Consider the following 20,477-nt stretch of genomic DNA (forward strand, 5'->3'; position numbering starts at 1 on the left):
TACCTTCATTTTTGCCAATTTGAGGGACCTTTTTTTCTTTAACTTGGTTTCCCTTAAGACAATCATATTCATCTTAAATATAAAACGAATTTAATATTACCCTATATTGGTAAATGAAACAAGAATTCGCCTTTCCCCAGGCATTATGTTATTCACTTATCCACCTATTTAACCCGTTTTATTGTTTTAGACAGCCATGTCCATTATATTGAAAATGGATCCTCTCCATTTCTTTCTCTCCATTTCCTCTCTTAAACTCATTTAATAATATTTTTCTCACCAAACCCCATTATCCCTTTATTTTTACCCATAAATTTTGAGCCGTTCGATGATGCCAGAATACGATCTGGACCACCGAAAGAAAATTGACTCTCCATTTCTTTTTAGAAAATGGAGAGAAACTCTCCTCCATTATATTGGCCTTTTTTAGTGGGAGTTTATGGGGTTTCAGTGAAATTTGAACCCCCGGCCCACTGATTCCCTGAAACTGCCATATACAACTAAGAATATTAATGAATTAGTAAGTTACTGTTGGTATAATGGTTTGTAAGTGACTTTTTATTGAGGGTGTTGGGGGTTCCATTTCCATATATAACAAATTTTCCTTGCATTTTACTTCTTTATTATTTATTTTTGAGCCTCCTAAAAATGCCACTGGCCACATATCTGTGTTTAACAAGAATTTACAGCCGTTCTTTTCATTTATTTTCTCCAACAGCTCCTGTAAATCTCCTTATATTAGGTGACATCTTTTATTTGAGATTATATAAAGCCACTACTACCCTTTATTTTCCTCACAATTATGCAACAAAATACACACACACACACTCTAAAGCTTAAATACTTTCTTCCTCATTATGGAAGCACAAAACACTCAATATGAAGCTTTAGACATTTTCTCCCATACACCCATTTATACCATCAATGTCTCTTGTTCTTCATCATCCGCAAATGTCGACTTGGACACCGATGATAATATCGAAAAAGGGATGAAAAGTGTAAAATTAAACTCAAATAAAGAGGAAAATTATGTGAATTCTAAGGAGAATAGAAATGTTGACAATTGTAAGAATGAAAATAACCATAATTACAATTATAGAGGGGTACGTAGAAGAAGTTGGGGTAAATGGGTGTCCGAAATAAGAGAGCCTAAGAAAAAGTCAAGAATATGGTTAGGGACATATCCAACGGCTGAGATGGCGGCTCGAGCTCATGACGTGGCGGCTTTAGCCATCAAGGGTGACAATGCAATCCTCAATTTTCCAAAACATGCTCATTTGTTACCTCGTCCTGCTTCAACTAATCCTAAGGATATTCAGGCTACGGCTGCTAAAGCTGCGGCTGAAACTGAGCTGATGATGGACAGACAGTACGTCAGCCCATCCAGCTCAGGTTCTTCATCAACTACCACTAGTTTGTCTTCATGTGAAGCCAACTATGAGTGGTCTAGCACTATGGGGTCCACCCGGCACGATGATGATGAGTTGTTTGACTTACCTGACCTTGTGCCTGAGGGTAACAGTTTAAGGAATGAGGGGTATAATAGTCTTTCAACATGGCAACTTGCTCAAGGAGAAGTGGACGGTATGTTTGGGCTTGATGAACCAACAACCCGGTTGTTTATGGGTGGGTTTATTTGACAAATAGCTAGGTATAAGTACATCGGTCTACTCTCTATTTAATTACTTCAAAATTTTGTTTTTTGTACTTCGTATTGTAATGAACTAATGATCATGTGTATAGAACTATAAAAGTAGCGATTCACCCTAGACACAACATAAAACGGGTCAAATAATCAAACCGAGGATATAATGTGTGTAGATTTCAGCCTAAAAGTTACTCCATATGTATAAGAAAATACAATGAAATCAAAGTTAAGAATTTATTATGTATAAATTCAAGCTCGATACAGAAATAAATCAAATGAATTTTCGAGGTGTTACACTGTTACTTACGGGTGATTTTTCTTTTTAATTATTATTATTTCGAACACCCTTTTTAGGATTTTTATCTTTGGAAACGTTCTAACAATTGAATTTCCCAAAGAAAAGATAAATGGTCGTGACATGTGAGTTTTGTGACAGTTAGTACTTAAAAAACATCAATTTTTGGCCCGATTTGGTGTAATATGAAAGTTTGGCTTTATGTTGATATTTTATTTATATTAAGGACCGTAGTTTTTGGAAGTTAGTTTGTGCATTTTCTCCTTTAATTTTTGACGTGTGTGTGGTGTGGATGCTATCACAATTGATAATTTACTCCCCAACAATCGTTTGCAAGATATTTCACATTATGAGGCGATAGTATGGGTGATAATGAGCTGAGATAGCTCGAGCTGGGCTCGGTCAAAGTTGGCTCGATTATGGGTAATAGTGGCTTATTAGGTTTAGATTGAGTTCCATGGGACCTGGACCCGTGTTACTAGTGTTCGATTAAATTGCTACGTAGTATATGGCATGTATATGGCATGTATCGTTTTCTCAAGTTAAAATGTATTTACGACCATTATTAGACCGATTAATTACTAGGCTTAAATATGTTAATCATAATAGACGATCACGATAGGGAGATGCTTAGATTAACTAGTGAGGAATTGGTCTAAGTTTATGTAGAGATTCGAGCCATTTTCATGATTATGTAGTTGTCTTAAAACTCATGATGGATGATGTTATCGTTCTTGAGTCTGAACTAAACCAAATAACGTAAAAAGATAGAAAGATCATACTTTGTCGATCTATTAGATAGTCATTCACTAATCGACTCACTGTCATTATTCGACTTTAAATACGACCTACTGATCTACTATAAGCACATTTGATCTTGGATCTTTCTTCCAAAAAATTTTCCTATCTTTTCAGTTTTTTTATTTAAGACGAATATACTCATCTTAAACAATAATACGTGTTTAAATAATTCAGTCAATACATTAGGTCATTAGCCTTGTACAATGTACGACTCCCAAGTCCCAACCATAATTTTGCCCCGACTACTGTAGATGATAGAAGCCCTCTTTGAACCCATTTCTAGGGTAACCCTTTCAGTGAAGGACACGAATATAGGAAAGTTCACAGGTGGCAGACACATTATTATACGATGCAAGTATATGCACTGCATGGCCACAACAACGTCAATTTCAGGCTGTCGTAACTCACATTTATATGCAATTACTACTGTGTATTAGATATAGTGGTTGAGGGTTGTACAGTTCAACGCCACATAAGGTCTCCTTTTAGATGCTCATTTTTATTCGACGGTTTTCGACGGGTTACATACTTACATATGACCCATTACAGTTACATGTAACCCAGTTTAAATGGCACTCCCTTCACACATCTTGTAGGGATTTTTGGTATATACCACACACACAATAATAAAATACAAGAATTGAGGAAAATAACAAGGACACAATATTTACGAGGTTCACCAACTTAGCTATATCATCCCTAAAGTCGCACTAGGAATTTTATTGATCACTCAATATGAGGATACAAATTGCATAGCTATCCTCGTCTTTTATAGCTAATCACAAGCTATAACTCCAAGACATAATAATTATGTATAACATCTTACATTTAGTTCAAGTGATTAATGAAGTAAGTTTCTTTGAATTAGAGAATTCATTCTCATATGTTTCTTATAAAACATATCACTGCATAATGGAGGGAATTAATCCCAACAATCTCCCACCTCCCGACAATTATGGAGGTAACATCAACTTTACTTTTTCCACCTAATGCAACTCATGTTCCGCTCATGCCTCTCGCAAGAGTCCAACCAAGGTACTACCCATTCCTGACCATTTACCATTCAACTTTGTTCCCAAAGGCAACCATACACGTCGGGCTTCACTCATCGTTTTCCGGGGCGTGCACTCCCACCAAAACGGAACACCCTTACATGCCTTATTTGAACTTCTTGAATTTTCACACACATTTAAGTGTGCCTGTTTCACCTTGTGTGTTGTCGGACCACCTTTCACCTTCAAGCCACCAAATTTACTCTCACGGTGCTTAGTGTAAGGCCCACTATACATAGTTTTCGCATCCTGCAACAAGTCTCGTGAAATAATTACATTCTTCATCCCTCCAGCAGTTACACTACTCATGTCACTAGACTCACTACATCCTGCAGTGGTGTACAAAGTTCCACTCTTAGTCTCACGAGCTACAACCATAGCCCCTTGACTATTTTCCAAGAACTTTCCTCAAAGACAACCACGTAGCCGGCTTCATCGAGCTTTCCAACGGATATCAAATTCTTTTTCAAGTTCGGGATGAACATGACATCTGTTAGCTCCCACCTACCCCTAATCGAGGTCCGGATTTTTACTTCACATCTTCCTATAATCAGCATCACCTTACTATTTGCCAAGTAAGCAATACCACACCTTTCACCAATAAACTTATGAAAGAAATTTTTTTTATATGGAAAAGTGTGAAATGATATATCAGTGTTTATCACTCAAAAGTCAAAAGGATCTTCGACATTCACTGCCAAATGATCACCTTCATCCTCCACCTAACGCTTGTCTATCCAATTTTTCCCAACCTTCCTTTTCCATGGAATCTTGCGTCGTGCCTTTCAAAGGAACATATAGATGCTTTGAATATAAATAATCCGTTATTTGCATTTTCCATAAAGCAAAATCTTTCCCATCGAATTTATCGAACAAAATTTTACCTCCTTCCATTATTGTGAATTTTAGTGGATCGCTCTTTCCTCAATCGCCCAACCGGGCTCTGATACCAGTTTGTAGGGATTTTTGTTATAAACCACACACACAATAATAAAATACAAGAATCGGGAAAATAACAAGACACAATATTTACGAGGTTCACCAACTTGGCTACATCCTCCCTATAGTCGCACTAAGAATTTTATTGATCACTCAATATGAGGATACAAATTGCATAGCTATCCTCGTCTTTTATAGCTAATCACAAGCAACAACTCCAAGACATAATAACTATGTATAACATCTTACATCCCCTATTTACTAAATGAATAGGCAACTTCACAAATTTTCCCTCCAAAAAAACATCTTTCTAAATAAGGTAACTAATAACACTTATGTATTCATTAACATATTATTTTTTTATTAAAATTAATCTTTTTATCAAATTATATTTTTTTGACTAAACTCTAATCTATAATCTTTTAATTAAAATATTTTAATAAAAAAATTGTATCAAATTATGATTTATTAAATATTTTACTGATTCTATTATTTGAAAATGATTTGACTCATATATTATGTATAAAACAAAATTATAAACCGTTTTAATAACTTTCGAGACAAAAAAATGAGAAAATTTATAAATTGGAATCATTAACTTTGCGTTATAAAAAGATATTATTTACAAAAATACATTTCAATATGCTACTCAATTCTTTTAATTATTTTTCAGTTTTAACTTTTTATTTCTTAAAACAAAATGCAATGATGAGAAAAATGAACAACTAATGAGATACCACTATCATATATCTAATTTAGTAAAAAAAAAATGATAAGCCGTGTATTTAATGCACGGGGTCTAACCTAATTAGGTAAGATATTCCATAAAATAAATAAGTATTTTATTAATATTTAATTAAGTTATTTTATGAAAATTAAGTTGGTCCATTGTATGGTGGAATTTACCTACGATTCTGTTTCCACTATTATCTCCCATAACTTACCATTCACAATTTAGGAAACTGTTCAGTTGACTCTTTGATGGCAAGGGTCTATATAAGAGGAACATATTTATTCTGATTAAGGTTCACCAAGCCTACCTCATTAAGAAAATACACCATCTAAATTGTGAGGCTGAGGTTTTGGAAGCCAAGTCAGATTTGGGACATAAGAAATTGGGTTATTCATTAAGACGGATCAATTATTTCAAGCAATGGTTGGAGCTAAGTAATCGATCTCTTTTATCGCTTCCGTATTCAGTTTATACATATTCATTATGAGACTAGAACATGTTGATTTTAGACGATAAAACTTACAGTTGGTATCAGAGCGAGTAATCGCCTCTGTCTCGCTTGAGTCTAAAACAATTAATTTTCCGTCCCGACCTTGTTTGCTGCCAATTGTAGCTTTTATGGGCTGTTTATGTTAAAGGGGATTTTCCGATTATTGGTATTGTTAATGCTAATTTGCTTGACAACCGTATGTTAATCCATCTGCCTTTTGGTTTCGGTAGGCCATGAACTTCTCTATTAAACAATTAGCAAATTTGTCGTGATGTATTGTGCAAAATATATAGATCCTCTTATCAATCTTGACTTTGCTGCTTATTGCCATTCTTTATTACTTAGCTTATGATTTGTTTAGATCTGTACAGCATGTATGGCTAATGACCTAATTAAGATTGGATAAGGCATATTGTTTTTCTCGCCATTGTTCAATTGTTCATCAGTTTTGGGTTATTTTCGATGTTTTGTTTATTATTACTCCATATTGTTTAATATTTGTCTTATACGGAGTACATATGGAATTAGACCAATTAAGTTATTGGGTTATATGAGTTTTTCTATATACATAGAGTTGAGTATATAGACTAATGATTTAATGTCAAGTGATTCAAAATTTTATTAGTTAGAGAATAGCCATAGCATCTCTAATTAATTAAAATTTTATTTTGGAATCACATGTAGAAAACTAGACATTATTTGTGATTAGTCGTATGTAATATAATGAGACTTACCCACAGGAATCTTGTTGTATGTATTTGTATGACTAATTAGGATAATATATTAAATCTTGTTTCCTAATCTACCCACAGGAGTTAAGAGACGTATATGATTTGATAGTATTGTCATAAAGTTAAAAATTTATATGTATCTAATTGAGTAGAGTTTTAGCCCACAGGCAAGTTTTATGTCACTAGATTTCATATTTGAGCATGATTTACATTGGTAAAACATGATAAATTTTAAAGTCTCAATTTTTTGTAATAAGCATGTTATTTATTATATTTGCAGTAATTTTACCTGGGAGTTCTACTGATGTTAAACTTGATATTCCTGAATTGAATGGTGATAACTATAAGGTCTGGAAAGAGAGAATGCACTACAGTTGGAATGGTTAGATATTGATTATGCTATTCGGAAAGACGAACCATCTAAAGTAACTAAAGAAAGCACTAAAGAAGCAATTGATCTTTATGAAAAGTGGGAGAAATCTAATCGACTCTCCATTATGTTCATAAAGACCAGAATGTGTGCTAGTATTCGTGGTTCTGTCGATCAACATACTAAAGTTAAAGATCTGATTAAGGCCATCGATGAGCAGTTTGCAACTTCTGATAAAGCTCTTGATAATACCTTAATAATGCAGTTTTCATCTTTGAGGCTCACCGAGACTAAAGGTGTGCATGATTATATCATGCACATGAGGGATATTGCAGCTCAACTTAAGACCTTGGAAGTTACCATGTCTGACACTTTCCTTGTGCACTTCATTTTATGCACTCTTCCTCCAAAATATGCTCCTTTTAAGATCTCTTACAACACACATAAGGATAAATGGTCAATTAATGAACTTATGGCCATGTGTGTTCAAAAGGAGGGCAGATTGTTAATGGAGTAAGGTGAAAAGGTGAACCTTACTGTTGCTTCTTCTTCAAAGAGGCAAAAGGATCACACTAAAGATAAGGGAAAGGGAAAGATTTCAGCTGAGTTAGCCATTAAAAGGGAGTCTACGTGTTTCTTCTATAAAAAAAAAGGGACACATGAAGATAGACTACATTAAGTTTAAGGTTTGGCTAAAGAAGAAAGGTAATTTTCATGCGTTTGTTTGTTATGAATCTAATATGGTTAATGTTAATCATAATACATGGTGGATTGATTCTGGAACTACAATCCATGTTTCGAATACCTTGCAGGGTATGACAAACCTAAGGAAATCAGTGGGCAGTGAACTTTTAATCTATTCAGGAAACCAGATTAGTTCACATGTGGAGGCCATTGGGACATGCAGTTTAATATTAAGTAGTGGTTTTATTTTGCATTTGGAAAAGACATTTTATGTTCCGAATTTCTCTAGAAATTTGATTTCAGTATCAAGACTTGTACCTTTGGGTTTTACCTTTAATTTTTCAGACTCTAGATTCAGTATTCTCAGAAATTCTGAAATTATTGGTTATGGTATTTTGTCTGATAATTTATATCGTCTTGAACTGCAAAATAATATTACTCATAATTCTATGCATGTCAATGCTGGTTTAAAACGTTGTATTATGAATGAGAATTCCTCTATTTTGTGGCACCGGAGATTGTGACATATCTCCATTGAGAGGGTAAAAAAATTAGTAAAGGATGAAGTACTTGATAGTTTAGACTTTACTGATTTTGATACTTGTGTTAGTTGAATTAAGGGTAAGCAAAACTAACATGTCTAAGAAAGGTGCAAAGATAAGTTCTAGCCTATTAGAAATCATACATACGGATATTTGTTGTCCGGACATGAACGCTAATGATCCAAAATATTTTATCACCTTTATTGATGTTTACTCACGTTATATGTATCTTTACTTACTTCGTTCTAAGGATGAAGCTTTTGATGCCTTTAAATTGTTTAAGGCTGAAGTAGAGAACCTATGCGGTAAGCGCATTAAGATTGTGAGATCTGATAGAGGTGGTGAATACTATGGTAGATACACTGAGAACGGACAAGTACCTGGTCCATTTGCTAAATTTCTTCAAGAGCATGGGATTGTTGCCCAATACATTATGCCTGGTTCTCCAGATCAGAATGGTGTAGCAGAAAGAAGAAATAGGACATTAATTGAGATGGTGCGTTGTATGAGAAGTAATGTTAAACTTCCTTCATTTTTGTGGGTTGATGCTCTTAAGACGGCAGCGTATATATTAAATCGGGTTCCTTCCAAGGCTGTGTCTAAGACACCTTTTGAGCTATTTAAAGGATGGAAACCGAGTTTGAGACATATACGCATTTGGCACTACTACAGATACAGGCTATAACAACGGTTAAAAACCGTTGTTATATAAAAAAGCGGACGTTGTTAAAGCGTCCGTTGTAAAAGGTTTTAACAACGGTTGGTTTTCTTAAGGAACCCGTTGTTAAAACTATTAACAACGGTTTTAAGTATAAAAACCCGTTGTGGAAAGTGTGACTCAATTTTGGTGGGAAAGTTATAACAACGGTTAATTTACAAAGAACCGTCGTTATAACTAAAGACAACGGGTTGTTTCTACATAACCGTTGTTGTTTGTTTTTACAAAATAAAAAAAAATTAAATTAAATATTACTAGATGCATGCATAATTACGGGGCCCGTTATAATTCCGATGCATGCATTATTACTGCCATCCCTCCTGTACTGTGCATATGAATGGACAATATATGGAATGAGAAGGGTTTACATTAGATTTGAAGCAGGGAGATATGATGATTATGGCACAACTTCCTAAACATGCATATATTATATTAATAAAAAAACAACTCAAAGAACACATTACTTAGTATAAATACATACATTATCTCAACCACCATTCCATTATCTCACTATCTTCAAACCCTAACTGCTAAAACAATCTCCAACCCCTAATTAATCTTTCAAACTAACAACTCCAAAGTTCATCAACAAAATGAACGATTACATCCTTAAAACGCTTACTATGACCGAGAAAAATACGACAATTTTTTTTTTCAAATCGTAGTTCTCGGAAAGATAATCGATTTGAAAAAAAAAATTATCACTTTCTGAACTCGTAGACACGAGTTATAGCCTCTTAAAGCTTTCCGGAACAAAAAATTGGGTATTTCGGGCAAAATTCGAAACTTCAAGGGCACCGCGTGCATTTTCCCTTTTTTTTTGAATTTTTTTTTTGTGAAATATGTCATGAAAATAAATGTTTTTGTTTTTGTTTTATGATTTAATAATTTTTATTCACCAACTTATTTACGGTCAAAGTTTCCGAATTTTAATTTGACCCCTTAAAAGCAAATGAGGTAAAAATAGATATGGAAAGAGTAATACTTTATCATGAAAATATGAAATGTGACCCAGTTTAAATGATCACAAAAGACCGTCTAAAACCTTCAGACGGATTAGTCCGTATAAAATGAGAATTAGTGTAAACGCTAGGCCATGGTTTGCTTTTCCTCAGTTGGGTGCTTATCAACGTACTTGTTTCGTACGAATCATTTCCTTACAGTTGTATAAAAACTAAATGTCGATGCTGCGGTCTTAGGGGAATCGGGAAGTGGACTTGGAATGGTGGTGCGGGATCATACGGGGAGGGCGGAACGAGTGAGGGTCAAATAAGGTCGAGAAATGTGGAGTCCGGAGATCGCCGAAGAAAAAGCCGCCGAGTTTGGCATTTTAACCGTGAAGCATATATGGGTTTGGATAATGTGGTTTGGATTCGATGACCTTGATCACCATGTTGAAGTCGAAGAATTTCCCTGCGAATATTCCTAAAGATAATATCCTATCTAATATATTTTTTTTTTTTTTGACGAGTGGGTTGAGTCCCCCCCCGGGCCCATGCATTCGCGCACCACCACATGGACCATGTAAGCCATCCCCTTCGGGGGCTGCAGTGGCCAAGTGATCATCGCCCCAGCTGGTAGTCGAACCTGGGACCTCTCAACCCCTGCATTTCTGCAAGCTTCAAGATTTAACCCAGCTACCACTGGACTAACACCACTTGGTTATATATTTTCCTAATATTCTATTATATCTATTATCATATTCAAATATTCTCTAATAGAATCGGGAAAGTCGTTCTTGATTTAGCTAATACTTTTGATTGTATTAAGTTTAATTTCACCCGTACAAATGGAAACGTCGTGGCTCATGGTTTGGCTCACCTTTTACCGATTACTTATTCGACGCGGTATTGGATTGGGGCAATTCTAGAGAGAATTGCTTCTCTTGTTACAACGGATGCCCAAGGTTTCACTTAATTAATATAATCAATTTCTCCTTCACAAAAAAAAAAAAACAATAGTATTATCCCAGCGCCTCAAAAACTTCCGTAAATTGCAGGGTAATGGAGGGTCGGGTATATGCAGTCTTGTTACCCTTAAGATGGTTATATTCGTCTTATATTTACAACAAGTCGAATACTTATTTTGTTAGATGAGACAAGCTTTTTGTCAAACTCAAACTTTTACTTTTTATCGCATGTAACTATTCGACCCGTTTTGATGTTTAAGACTGGTATGTCCATCTTCTTCGTGATATTTTATATACTTACATACTCCGGAGTTATATACATGTAGTAATCCTATGTGATAATAAGCGTCTCTATATCGCGGATAAAAATCGAACTCTCAACTTCATGATTTGAATAAAAGCGCTCTTTAACTTGAGCTACCTTTTAGTATTAAAGTGAACGAATATATTCGATGAAAAAAAATGTACTCTCATAGGATCCAAAACGCAGTACAAATAAAAAGAGAACATCAAACATGTGATGGAAAAAGTAAAAGAGTGGAAATAGTTTGTATCCTCCCACTTAAGGTTCTGTACAAATTAGTAAAGTATATTTAATGTCATTTTTTTTTTGGATCTATCTTCGTATTTGTGAGAAACACCGATTCTCATTGACAACCAGAGGCGATTCTAGAATTCAATGGACGGGGGTGCGAAAAATTAACGAAATTACGAAAATTGCGGAAATATGTTTATATAATGAGAAATCTGGTTCTAACATAATAATTCCTTGTGTGATTGGGAAAAATATACACAACACAAATGGTTAAAAAAATATTGAATAGAAAATGTTCATTAAGGGTGTGTTTGGATAGCAAAAGTAGAGGGAAAAGAAGGGGAGGGGGAAGGAGGGAAGAGAAAGGGAGGTAAGGGAAGGGGAGGGCAAATGAAATGTGGGTGTTTGGATACAATTTCTTTCCAAATCTTGCCTATTGTGGAGAGATTATGATTTGCCTTGGAGGAGGGAAAATTGAACCCTCCAAATCTCTCCCCCTCCATTTCCCTCCACCCTTATTTGCTATCCAAACAAAGGATTTTCAATCCCCTACTCTCCCTCCCTTTCTTTTCCCTCCAAATCACTCAATCCAAACACACCCTAAAAGTATTGAACCCATGACCTTGAACAAGGAAAAACAACACACAACCACTAGACCAACATAATTAATATTCTCTTAATTACACAAACTTATACTCTTATTTTTTAACAAAGGGGGTGCGGGTGCGGGTGCATCCCCTGCACCCCCTCCATAATTGCCACTGTTGACAACGAATACTTTTCATCGCAAACTGAAAACGTGTCAAACGTCGTCATTTTAATACAAACACCAACTATTATAACTTAGAAAATTGTTCTGATGACATATTATCTAAAAACAGTTATATTATCGTCTTCGTGTGACGAAATGTGACTCGTGTACAATTCTAATCATTTCATATTTTCATGGTTAGAATGTACAACAGTGTCCTATAGTACCCACTACACAGTAGGTAGGTAGAGCAAGTTTGGTCAGGAAATTTTCAAGTTCTTGAGCTGAAAATACCCTACAAAAATTGTGGCACCAGAAGATAGACCAATAATTTGCGTTGCATATGGGAGAAGTTTGTTCTAGATCTCTTCTACATAATTTAGCAGCAGAATCCAATGATAACTCATCTAAAATCACAAGTTAAGCAACCATTAGACGTGCGTGACCCACAGGCCACAGGGCATATTCCCTCGAGTCTACTCTTTTGTGGGTTTTTCTTAAAACGAATAATAAGCACAAATTCTTACTGATAACGTCTTAAAACTGACTTAGATAATGTTAAATAGGAGAGGGGGTTGTGAGACGTCGCTAGTAAGAATAGCTGATTACTACTAAAAGGCGAACAAGTATTATCAGGAGTCCAAAGCATTCCTTATTCCCTGTCGACAGTTTTGATCATTTCCTCGAGTGCATCACTTGAGAACAACTAGTAAATCGACTCCTCTTAAATTTGGTTAGTAACCAGTAACAATCGATAAAAGTCAGTGGGATTTTCTGCAGCAAAACAGGTAAAGGGATCTGGCGTTTATATTGCAAAAAATCATAATATATGGAGTCTTCAGACCCCTTTCCCTAAATCATACCTCCACCATCGACGAGAGGTCCAAGTCACAAGTCACAAACTTACGACTTAAGACGGTTTTAATCCCAAGGGATTTCGAACCCACGGCATGTTCACTATCTCCAAATCAAATCAATCCAGCTAAAATGTGTTTAAAACAATATGACAATGACATTACATATTTTACATTGCTAAGGAAGAGTCGAGGCGATATGACTATGAGACATGGATGGATACAAAGAAATCAACACAACACAAATTTTCATTTAGTACAACTATTTACACTAAAACATGCCTCCTAATTAAGAGACACACCCATGATATACCCTTGAAAAAAAGGTGCAGTTACCATCAATTGAAATACAGGAGTAGTCCCTAGTTCCATAATATTGGGTGGTTCTACAAAAGAGACGTCTCCCACGTAGCCTGTGGTTTCAGAGATGTGGTCATCAGCTACCATCAGTACTGGTCCACTAACTAACTACTTTTTGGTATGTCAACTCAAGGTTATGGGGTCGGACCAACATTATCCTCGTGATTGAAATATACAGAGGTTTGCAATATGGTCCAGCACCCCCTATTTTGGCTCATTCTACAAGTCTACAACTGAGCATTAACTATCATGCCCGGTGGTGGAGTCAGGATTTAAACTTAGCGGGGCCGAACGGGTAATAGTATAAGGTAAACTAGAAGATTATGACAAGATCTAGTCTATTTACTCCAAATCCATTGCAAGTGTCGGACACGACACGGTTATTCTCCATGAAGTTCTCAATTTAATGGACCAAACTAAGGTGTCGTGTGACCCGTGTCATGTCGTATCGGACAACTGTCAGACACGCGACACACGGCTCACAACCAAAGTGAAGTGTATGAGTAACTAGGTTACCAATGTATTTACTTTTGTCTATCTCAATTCTCATCCAATCCTATACTCTAGACCACTGAAATCCCACGCCATACCCAACCTCCTGGTGCTCCCTAACCAACAATCGGGAACACCTTTTTCACCCCCTTCAACACCCCAAAGATCGACTGGCCCCTACTCCCAAATAACCTACTCACACCCTTGAAGTCCAATAAGTGTCCAAGAGATATACATTTTCACTACGGGTAAATTTGATCTTAAAAGGACCATAATTCCGCTAACAATTATATCCATTTGACATATATACCTTTCCCGCCTACCTATTTCTAAACGCTTGTCATTGAAATTATACAAAATCCGTAGAAATATGAGAACTAGAAACGGAAAGGGGAGAACTCACAATGAACTGATGAAGTATAAGCAGCTCATGTTCAAGTTTATTTTTCTATGGCTCCAAAGAATAGGAAAACAACTAAACTAAGCGAGATTTTGTGTTAAGTGTATACAATGGTCTATGGAGTTACAAGCTTATAGTGTTACAAGGAGATTACCAGTTATCACCTCCATTTTGACCAGGGAAAATATGTGTATCGAGGCCCACTTGTATTCTAGTCCTCCTTTCCGCCACTCTTGGGTTCAGCCTCGACCGTCTGGCTAACACTGGCTTTTGCATTGGCAAGAAATGTAGGATCTGGCTCATGCTTATGTGAAGGCTCTTTCAGTGCCATGTATATGTAAAATGCTATTACGACATTAACAGATATAACGGCAAGAAACCCACATAATAAGGTCTGTGTGTAAGGGGAAAGGTTCTTTAAGCCTGTAAAACAACAGTGTTGTGATCATAAGTTTAAATAGTGTAAGATCAAAAATAGTAAACATCAAGGGACATTAGGTAAAAGAAATGGTCAAAGTTTAGACCTTGAGTAAACCAAATTTAGTAATTTACATCATCTCCAGCAAAAAATAGCACACAAGAACTGCTCACAGTTAAACATTTTACACCTATTTAGGGATGTATTCAGTATTGACTCTTCCCAAAATAACATTACCCAAATGCCTCACGCGTCCCCGCAAATAGCAGCTTATAGGGAGAGGGGTGGTCAGATGCACATAATTTTAGCACTATGTTAACAACACAAAGAGACTGTTTTCAAATGACTCAAGATCGCATACAGAATTACATCAAATGACAGCCACTTCATAATGAAAGAAGCGCAGTCCATTTTAGTGAACCATTTTGCTATATTTCATCATAGTCTGGAACCAAAAAATAATGAGTCTTCATCTCCTTGGGAATGAAAACTATTAATTTTTCTCAAAAGAAAAAAGTTCATCTCATTGTTACTACGAGTATTACATAAGGCTTAACAATCACTCTCTTTACCAAATCTTCACGAGAATCATACGTCAAGAAACTCAGAGAGCACAATACAACAGTCAACAGGGACTAGGTGGCAGTTAGACTGAAACTAAGTGAAAACTGCAGAGTTAAATGAATCACTCATGAATAATCCAAGTTACTAAACATTACAGGAAGAGCACACAGTTGGAAATATGGTAATTAATCCCTTTGATGTTAGATTATCATAGGTGGAATCATATATCCAACGGCTCCGTTTCTACAAGACTATGAAATTGCTTCTTGTGCCACAAAGCTGCAAGACATGGTGCCAAAGAATCTTGGCTCTCGAGGCTAGTAGGATTCAGTGAATGTTCAACCAAACAATGATATTCACAGTATGTTGCTCATGGTTCTTGGTTTAGGGCGTCCAATTATATCTCGGACTGTCTCAGACACAAGCTCAAATTCCAAATTTTATAGCATGAAGTTTGCAAAAGCCAAACTTTGGTCAAAGTCATATGGCTAAGTCTTGGTGGAGCTTTTTTTCCCACCCAAAGGCTCACTCAAGTCGACAACTACTATAAGGTGCAGTCAACTCATGCTGTTAGTTTGCCATGATTAAGCTAATGACTTGCCAGAGTTGCCACTTCTGCTTAGATGTCTTTGCAACAAGGGATTTTCAGCCCTGGAGACAATATCCAAGGTTTAGACACTTAAGACAAACCAAAGCTTATAACAAAAGCAGTCTTAGGGATGTATAAGTTGGTTAGCTTACTGGAAGCCAGGGAGTTAAGGCATAAAGTTCAGATTTTTGTCTTTACCCTTGTGGTGCAGTCAAACCACTTTTTTTTCCTCCATATTCCAGAGACTGGAACATGTACACGCATTTTATAGATATCCCATAATAATTAAAGATGACATACATACAAGAACGACAGTCGCCAAATACATGGCCGATCAATTCTTTCAACTCTGAAAGAGTCCTTAAAATTGGCAAATACTCATTCTCCAAGCAATATTATCTCATTCAGCACTAACACTGACACAAATTAGTGAAAACTTTGTAGCCAGTGAAATGATTTGTAACTCAGCAAATTTGTCAAGATCGAGATTTTACTTTGAACTGGAGAAGAGTGTTTGGATCAGATTGTACGATAGAATCAAGAATATCCTATTAATGAAACTTCTATACTATATATAAAATATTAGTATTTTAGTGTTCGTTCTTCGGTTTTTCTAAAATGTGCCCTAAGGGCACATGTTAAGAAGACTTAAATGGAAAGTTTGAAAATAAATATGGCATTGGAATCTGAAAAGGTGCATTATTAATTCAATTTTCCATGATATTTATCATAAAACTTTCCATTTAAGTCTTCTTAACATGTGCCCTTAGGACACATTTTAGAAAAACCGTTCTTTTAATTATGAACGAACCAATTGATGATCCAATGCGATCATGTATGATCCTACCACCAGAAATATCTTACAACCATTATTTTCACACTTGGATCATTAAAGATTAGATCACGGCCATACGGTTTATGAGGATCATAAAATCAATTTTCACACTTGGATCATAAACCACAAACTCGTTACATGCAAGACCCACTTCCTATTTACTGTGCAGATATTTAATTTCTTTACTTAAAAAGCGAAAATTCCATATAATTCACCGATCACTCCTCTATGGAGCATTTTCTAAATCTAGTTTGTAACCATCATGCAGAAAATTATCTCGCTATTATTTATAAACCTCCCCTATGGCAATAAGGAGAAGTTAACTGATTGTTTGACTAAAAGAGCTACACAATCATCTACGATAAAATATTCAAGGTAAAAAGAAAACTGTCTTCACTGAATACATAAGCAGACTAAGCACAATCCATCAAGTTCCTCCATTAAGGCATTACGAGGCCATGCAGGTTTTTAGCAAACAGATACTATCAAGGAAAGGATTAACAACAAGAGACTCAAAGACTGCTCAATATGCTTAATATTACTATTAAACTAGAAAAAGTTCCATATCAAGCTTATGTCGAGACCACAACGTGTCATGCGCATCAACGCATGCTTTCTACAGGAAAGAACAGGTATGAAGGGAATCTCTAATAACTTCAATGCTAATTGAGGTACAAGGTCAGACTAACACCATAACATGCTAGGTACCCACTTTCCAGTCAGGCAATAAATTGCTTTCTTTTTCTGTTTGTTTGAAACATGAAACATCAGCAAATTAATGAATATGTACCAATACTTGAGGGACTCAAAGTCATACCTGGTAATAAATCATGCTGAAATCCATACAAGATAGCTACCGGTAGAATCCACATAAACATCGATGTTATAAAGAACTTCTTCACTACTTCCATCACCATTGATATAATCTGTCGAGGTCAGGGGAAAAAGAATTGTTACTAATGGGCTCTAAATTCTCAATCAAAACAGACACTTAAAGCAACATCCATTTGAATTTCAGATGCTTGACAGAGGATGCATGAAAACCTAGATAATCATGTGAACCCGGGTCAAACTGTCATCCTGAAGACCGCGTAAAAACCGAGTGGAAGATTGTTGCTAATTGAAGGGAGAAAAACTTTCTTACACAAACACTAAACCCTAATGTCCTTTCATGTACAATAACCACAAACTTCATAATATGACTTGATTGAAAAAAACATAAACCTAACTATTTCATTCATATATAGCAAGAAGACTAATTTTTTTTAAAAGGCAGACATTGTTCATTAATAATAATAAAAGTCACGAGTACGAACATAACCATTACAATCAACACAACCTCACAAAAGCTCAGTGTTCGACGTCTCTAATCCAACAATCGAACATCATACAATTGACCTTGGTTTTCTGATCCAATTCTACTCTAACCCAACAATTTTCTGATCCAATTCTACTCTAATCCAACCAGGGGCGGATCCAGGATTTGACTAAAGGGGTGGCACACTAAGAAAAAAAAAATTGCAGACAACATTTATACATTAAAATTGTAACATTGTCAACACATATATACCAAAAACTCTAAACCAAATACCAACAAACCTAAGTCCAATATTCTAGAGGGCATATCCATTTTCGGCGATAGAATGTACCTCACATGAGCGTAGAATTGTAAAGTTGTAGCGGACAAGAACGGTCAAAACTTGAACACAGCCATATCATTCACATTAAGCCATATCATTCACATTAATCTTAGATAATAAATAAACGACAACGAAATTAATGCAACTAAGAGGCGAAACACCAAGCAAAACTAATGCAATTAAGAGGCGAAACACCAACCCACATCTTACTATATCTTCAATCCACCTTTGGGAAGCAAGTCTAAGACGCCCGGCTACCGAAATGACTGGAATGCTGGATTCGCCTCTATGATACTCACACTTCCATCTCATGACTTGTAATTATACATCAATCAATAACCCACAGTACTAAAATTACATGCTTATCCTTGGTTTTCTTCTGTATTCGTTTCTTGTTGAATTGGCAGGCAAACTCTTATTGGCTAAATGAGGTACTATGGGGTTTATACAAGGCTATTACTTATGTAAAAGAGCTTTACGGAAATCCAACAGTCTATTATCCAGCGGGGCCAAGCGCCTCTGTTAGCCCTCCCCTACCCTACCTCTGCTGTCCGGAGGACTCAACACCTTTGGTTCATTTTACCCAAAAGATGGAAATACTTAAACATTGATGTATGTGAAACCAAAATGCAGGCATGAGTGATGCAGGAAATGTGAGACTTTCACAAGGAAGGCATGATATGAAGAGAATCAATTACTACAAAACCTACCTGATGGCACTAAAGAAGGCGGGGCCAAACGCCTCTATAATTACCCAATATACATAAATTGAACTCAAACAAGTATCCTACGAATCGAAATTAATTGCTAAGTGAATGATTGATTTAGGGTTTGAGAAAAATGAGATAATTAACCAATCATTCAATCTAAACTAACCCAAATCTACAATTACACAAATAGAGAAATAGATTAACAAACTAATAAGAACAATTAACAAATTAATGAACCAAATATTCAATCAATCAAATGCTCAAGAATCGAATTTGGGCGAAAAAAAATTACTTACCCACTACCCAGAGCGGCACTACGGCAGGATTAAGGCCGGAGGTGAGGAGTAAGCCGACGGTAAGGTGGAAGGCCGGAGGTGGGCGGCGGTAAGGTGGTCGTATTTTGGATATTGGTTTTGTTTTATTTTGTATAGAATAGAATATGTTTACGTGGTATTCTATAGCTTCAACAATCGAACATCGATAAAAATCGAAAAAATCAAGGCAGGGAGACTAAATTGATGATATACATTGACTAATTTGTACATCAATATCAATTGTCGATATAATTACATAATCAAAAGCTTCAAACTTTCGATAAACTAAATCAAACTAAGAACACAGTAATTTGTCACAAACATGAAACTATAACTTAAGATGATAATCACAGAATTTGAAATTTGTTTGAAATTATACTATTATGATCTACAATTGTATGAAAATCCGCTAATTGTAATAAGAAAGATTAAGAAAATACCAGATTAATGGTGGAAATACAGCTGATTGTGAGCAAGATTGAATTGCAGCAATTTTATTTTGAAAAATTACTCAGAAATCGCCACTGTTTAGTGTTCTTCTTATACGAGATAGACCAACTGTTTTTGTTTTCAGATGAGCTACGACTTTACGAGGGCTTCGAACCTAAGACCTGTCAAACGGGTCGAGCAAGTCAGGATCCGAGTCGGATTAGAATACGAATCCGGGGAATAAGGATCGGGTCATACAACTTACAGGTTCGGTGAGAATTAGAATATGGGTTAAAAAAATTCTAACTCCTTATTCTTACCATTTTATTTAGGGTTATATCAAATTGTTTTAAAAATAATATTAAATTAAATTATATTTAATTTTAATATTTTAATCATATTCATTTTTACATACGTTACTTGTACGCAGTTTATTTTCACGGTACATATTTTATTTATTTCAATACATTTTGCATCAAACTTTCCATTTTTCTACCCTTGACTAAAAAATATCAAACTTAATTCTATCTACCTTCTCTCTATTGTTGCATCCTTATTACCTTCATTCAACCTTCTTCGAATTTTTCAATTGTAAATGATTATTATTCGAATATATACCAAATATTTAATTCACTAATTTATTACTAATAATCAAATTGACTCTTTGGTAGAGT

General features: G+C 35.5%; 2 protein-coding genes and 1 long non-coding RNA gene across 3 annotated transcripts; 2 read left to right on the forward strand and 1 right to left on the reverse strand.

Annotated features, from left to right (window-relative positions):
- The first annotated feature begins 505 nt into the window (after positions 1 to 505).
- LOC141596522 (ethylene-responsive transcription factor ERF035-like) lies at positions 506 to 1,942 on the forward strand. Its single transcript, XM_074416720.1, has one exon. The coding sequence runs from the start codon at positions 858 to 860 to the stop codon at positions 1,638 to 1,640; it is 783 nt and encodes a 260-aa protein (XP_074272821.1). The 5' UTR covers positions 506 to 857; the 3' UTR covers positions 1,641 to 1,942.
- A 2,337-nt stretch (positions 1,943 to 4,279) lies between these two features.
- On the forward strand, positions 4,280 to 7,576 carry LOC141594792 (uncharacterized). Its single transcript, XM_074414781.1, has 3 exons — positions 4,280 to 4,288; positions 6,082 to 6,154; positions 7,038 to 7,576. The coding sequence occupies exons 1-3, from the start codon at positions 4,280 to 4,282 to the stop codon at positions 7,574 to 7,576; spliced, it is 621 nt and encodes a 206-aa protein (XP_074270882.1).
- A 6,607-nt stretch (positions 7,577 to 14,183) lies between these two features.
- On the reverse strand, positions 14,184 to 19,996 carry LOC141596523 (uncharacterized). The gene is made up of 3 exons (XR_012522495.1): positions 19,815 to 19,996; positions 17,528 to 17,636; positions 14,184 to 14,727 (listed from the first exon to the last, which is right to left on the reverse strand). It is a non-coding gene; the product is annotated as an uncharacterized LOC141596523 (long non-coding RNA).
- Between the last annotated feature and the right edge of the window lie 481 nt (positions 19,997 to 20,477).

This window comes from Silene latifolia, chromosome 8 (genome assembly GCF_048544455.1).
Source record: "Silene latifolia isolate original U9 population chromosome 8, ASM4854445v1, whole genome shotgun sequence".
Classification (NCBI taxonomy): domain Eukaryota; kingdom Viridiplantae; phylum Streptophyta; class Magnoliopsida; order Caryophyllales; family Caryophyllaceae; genus Silene; species Silene latifolia.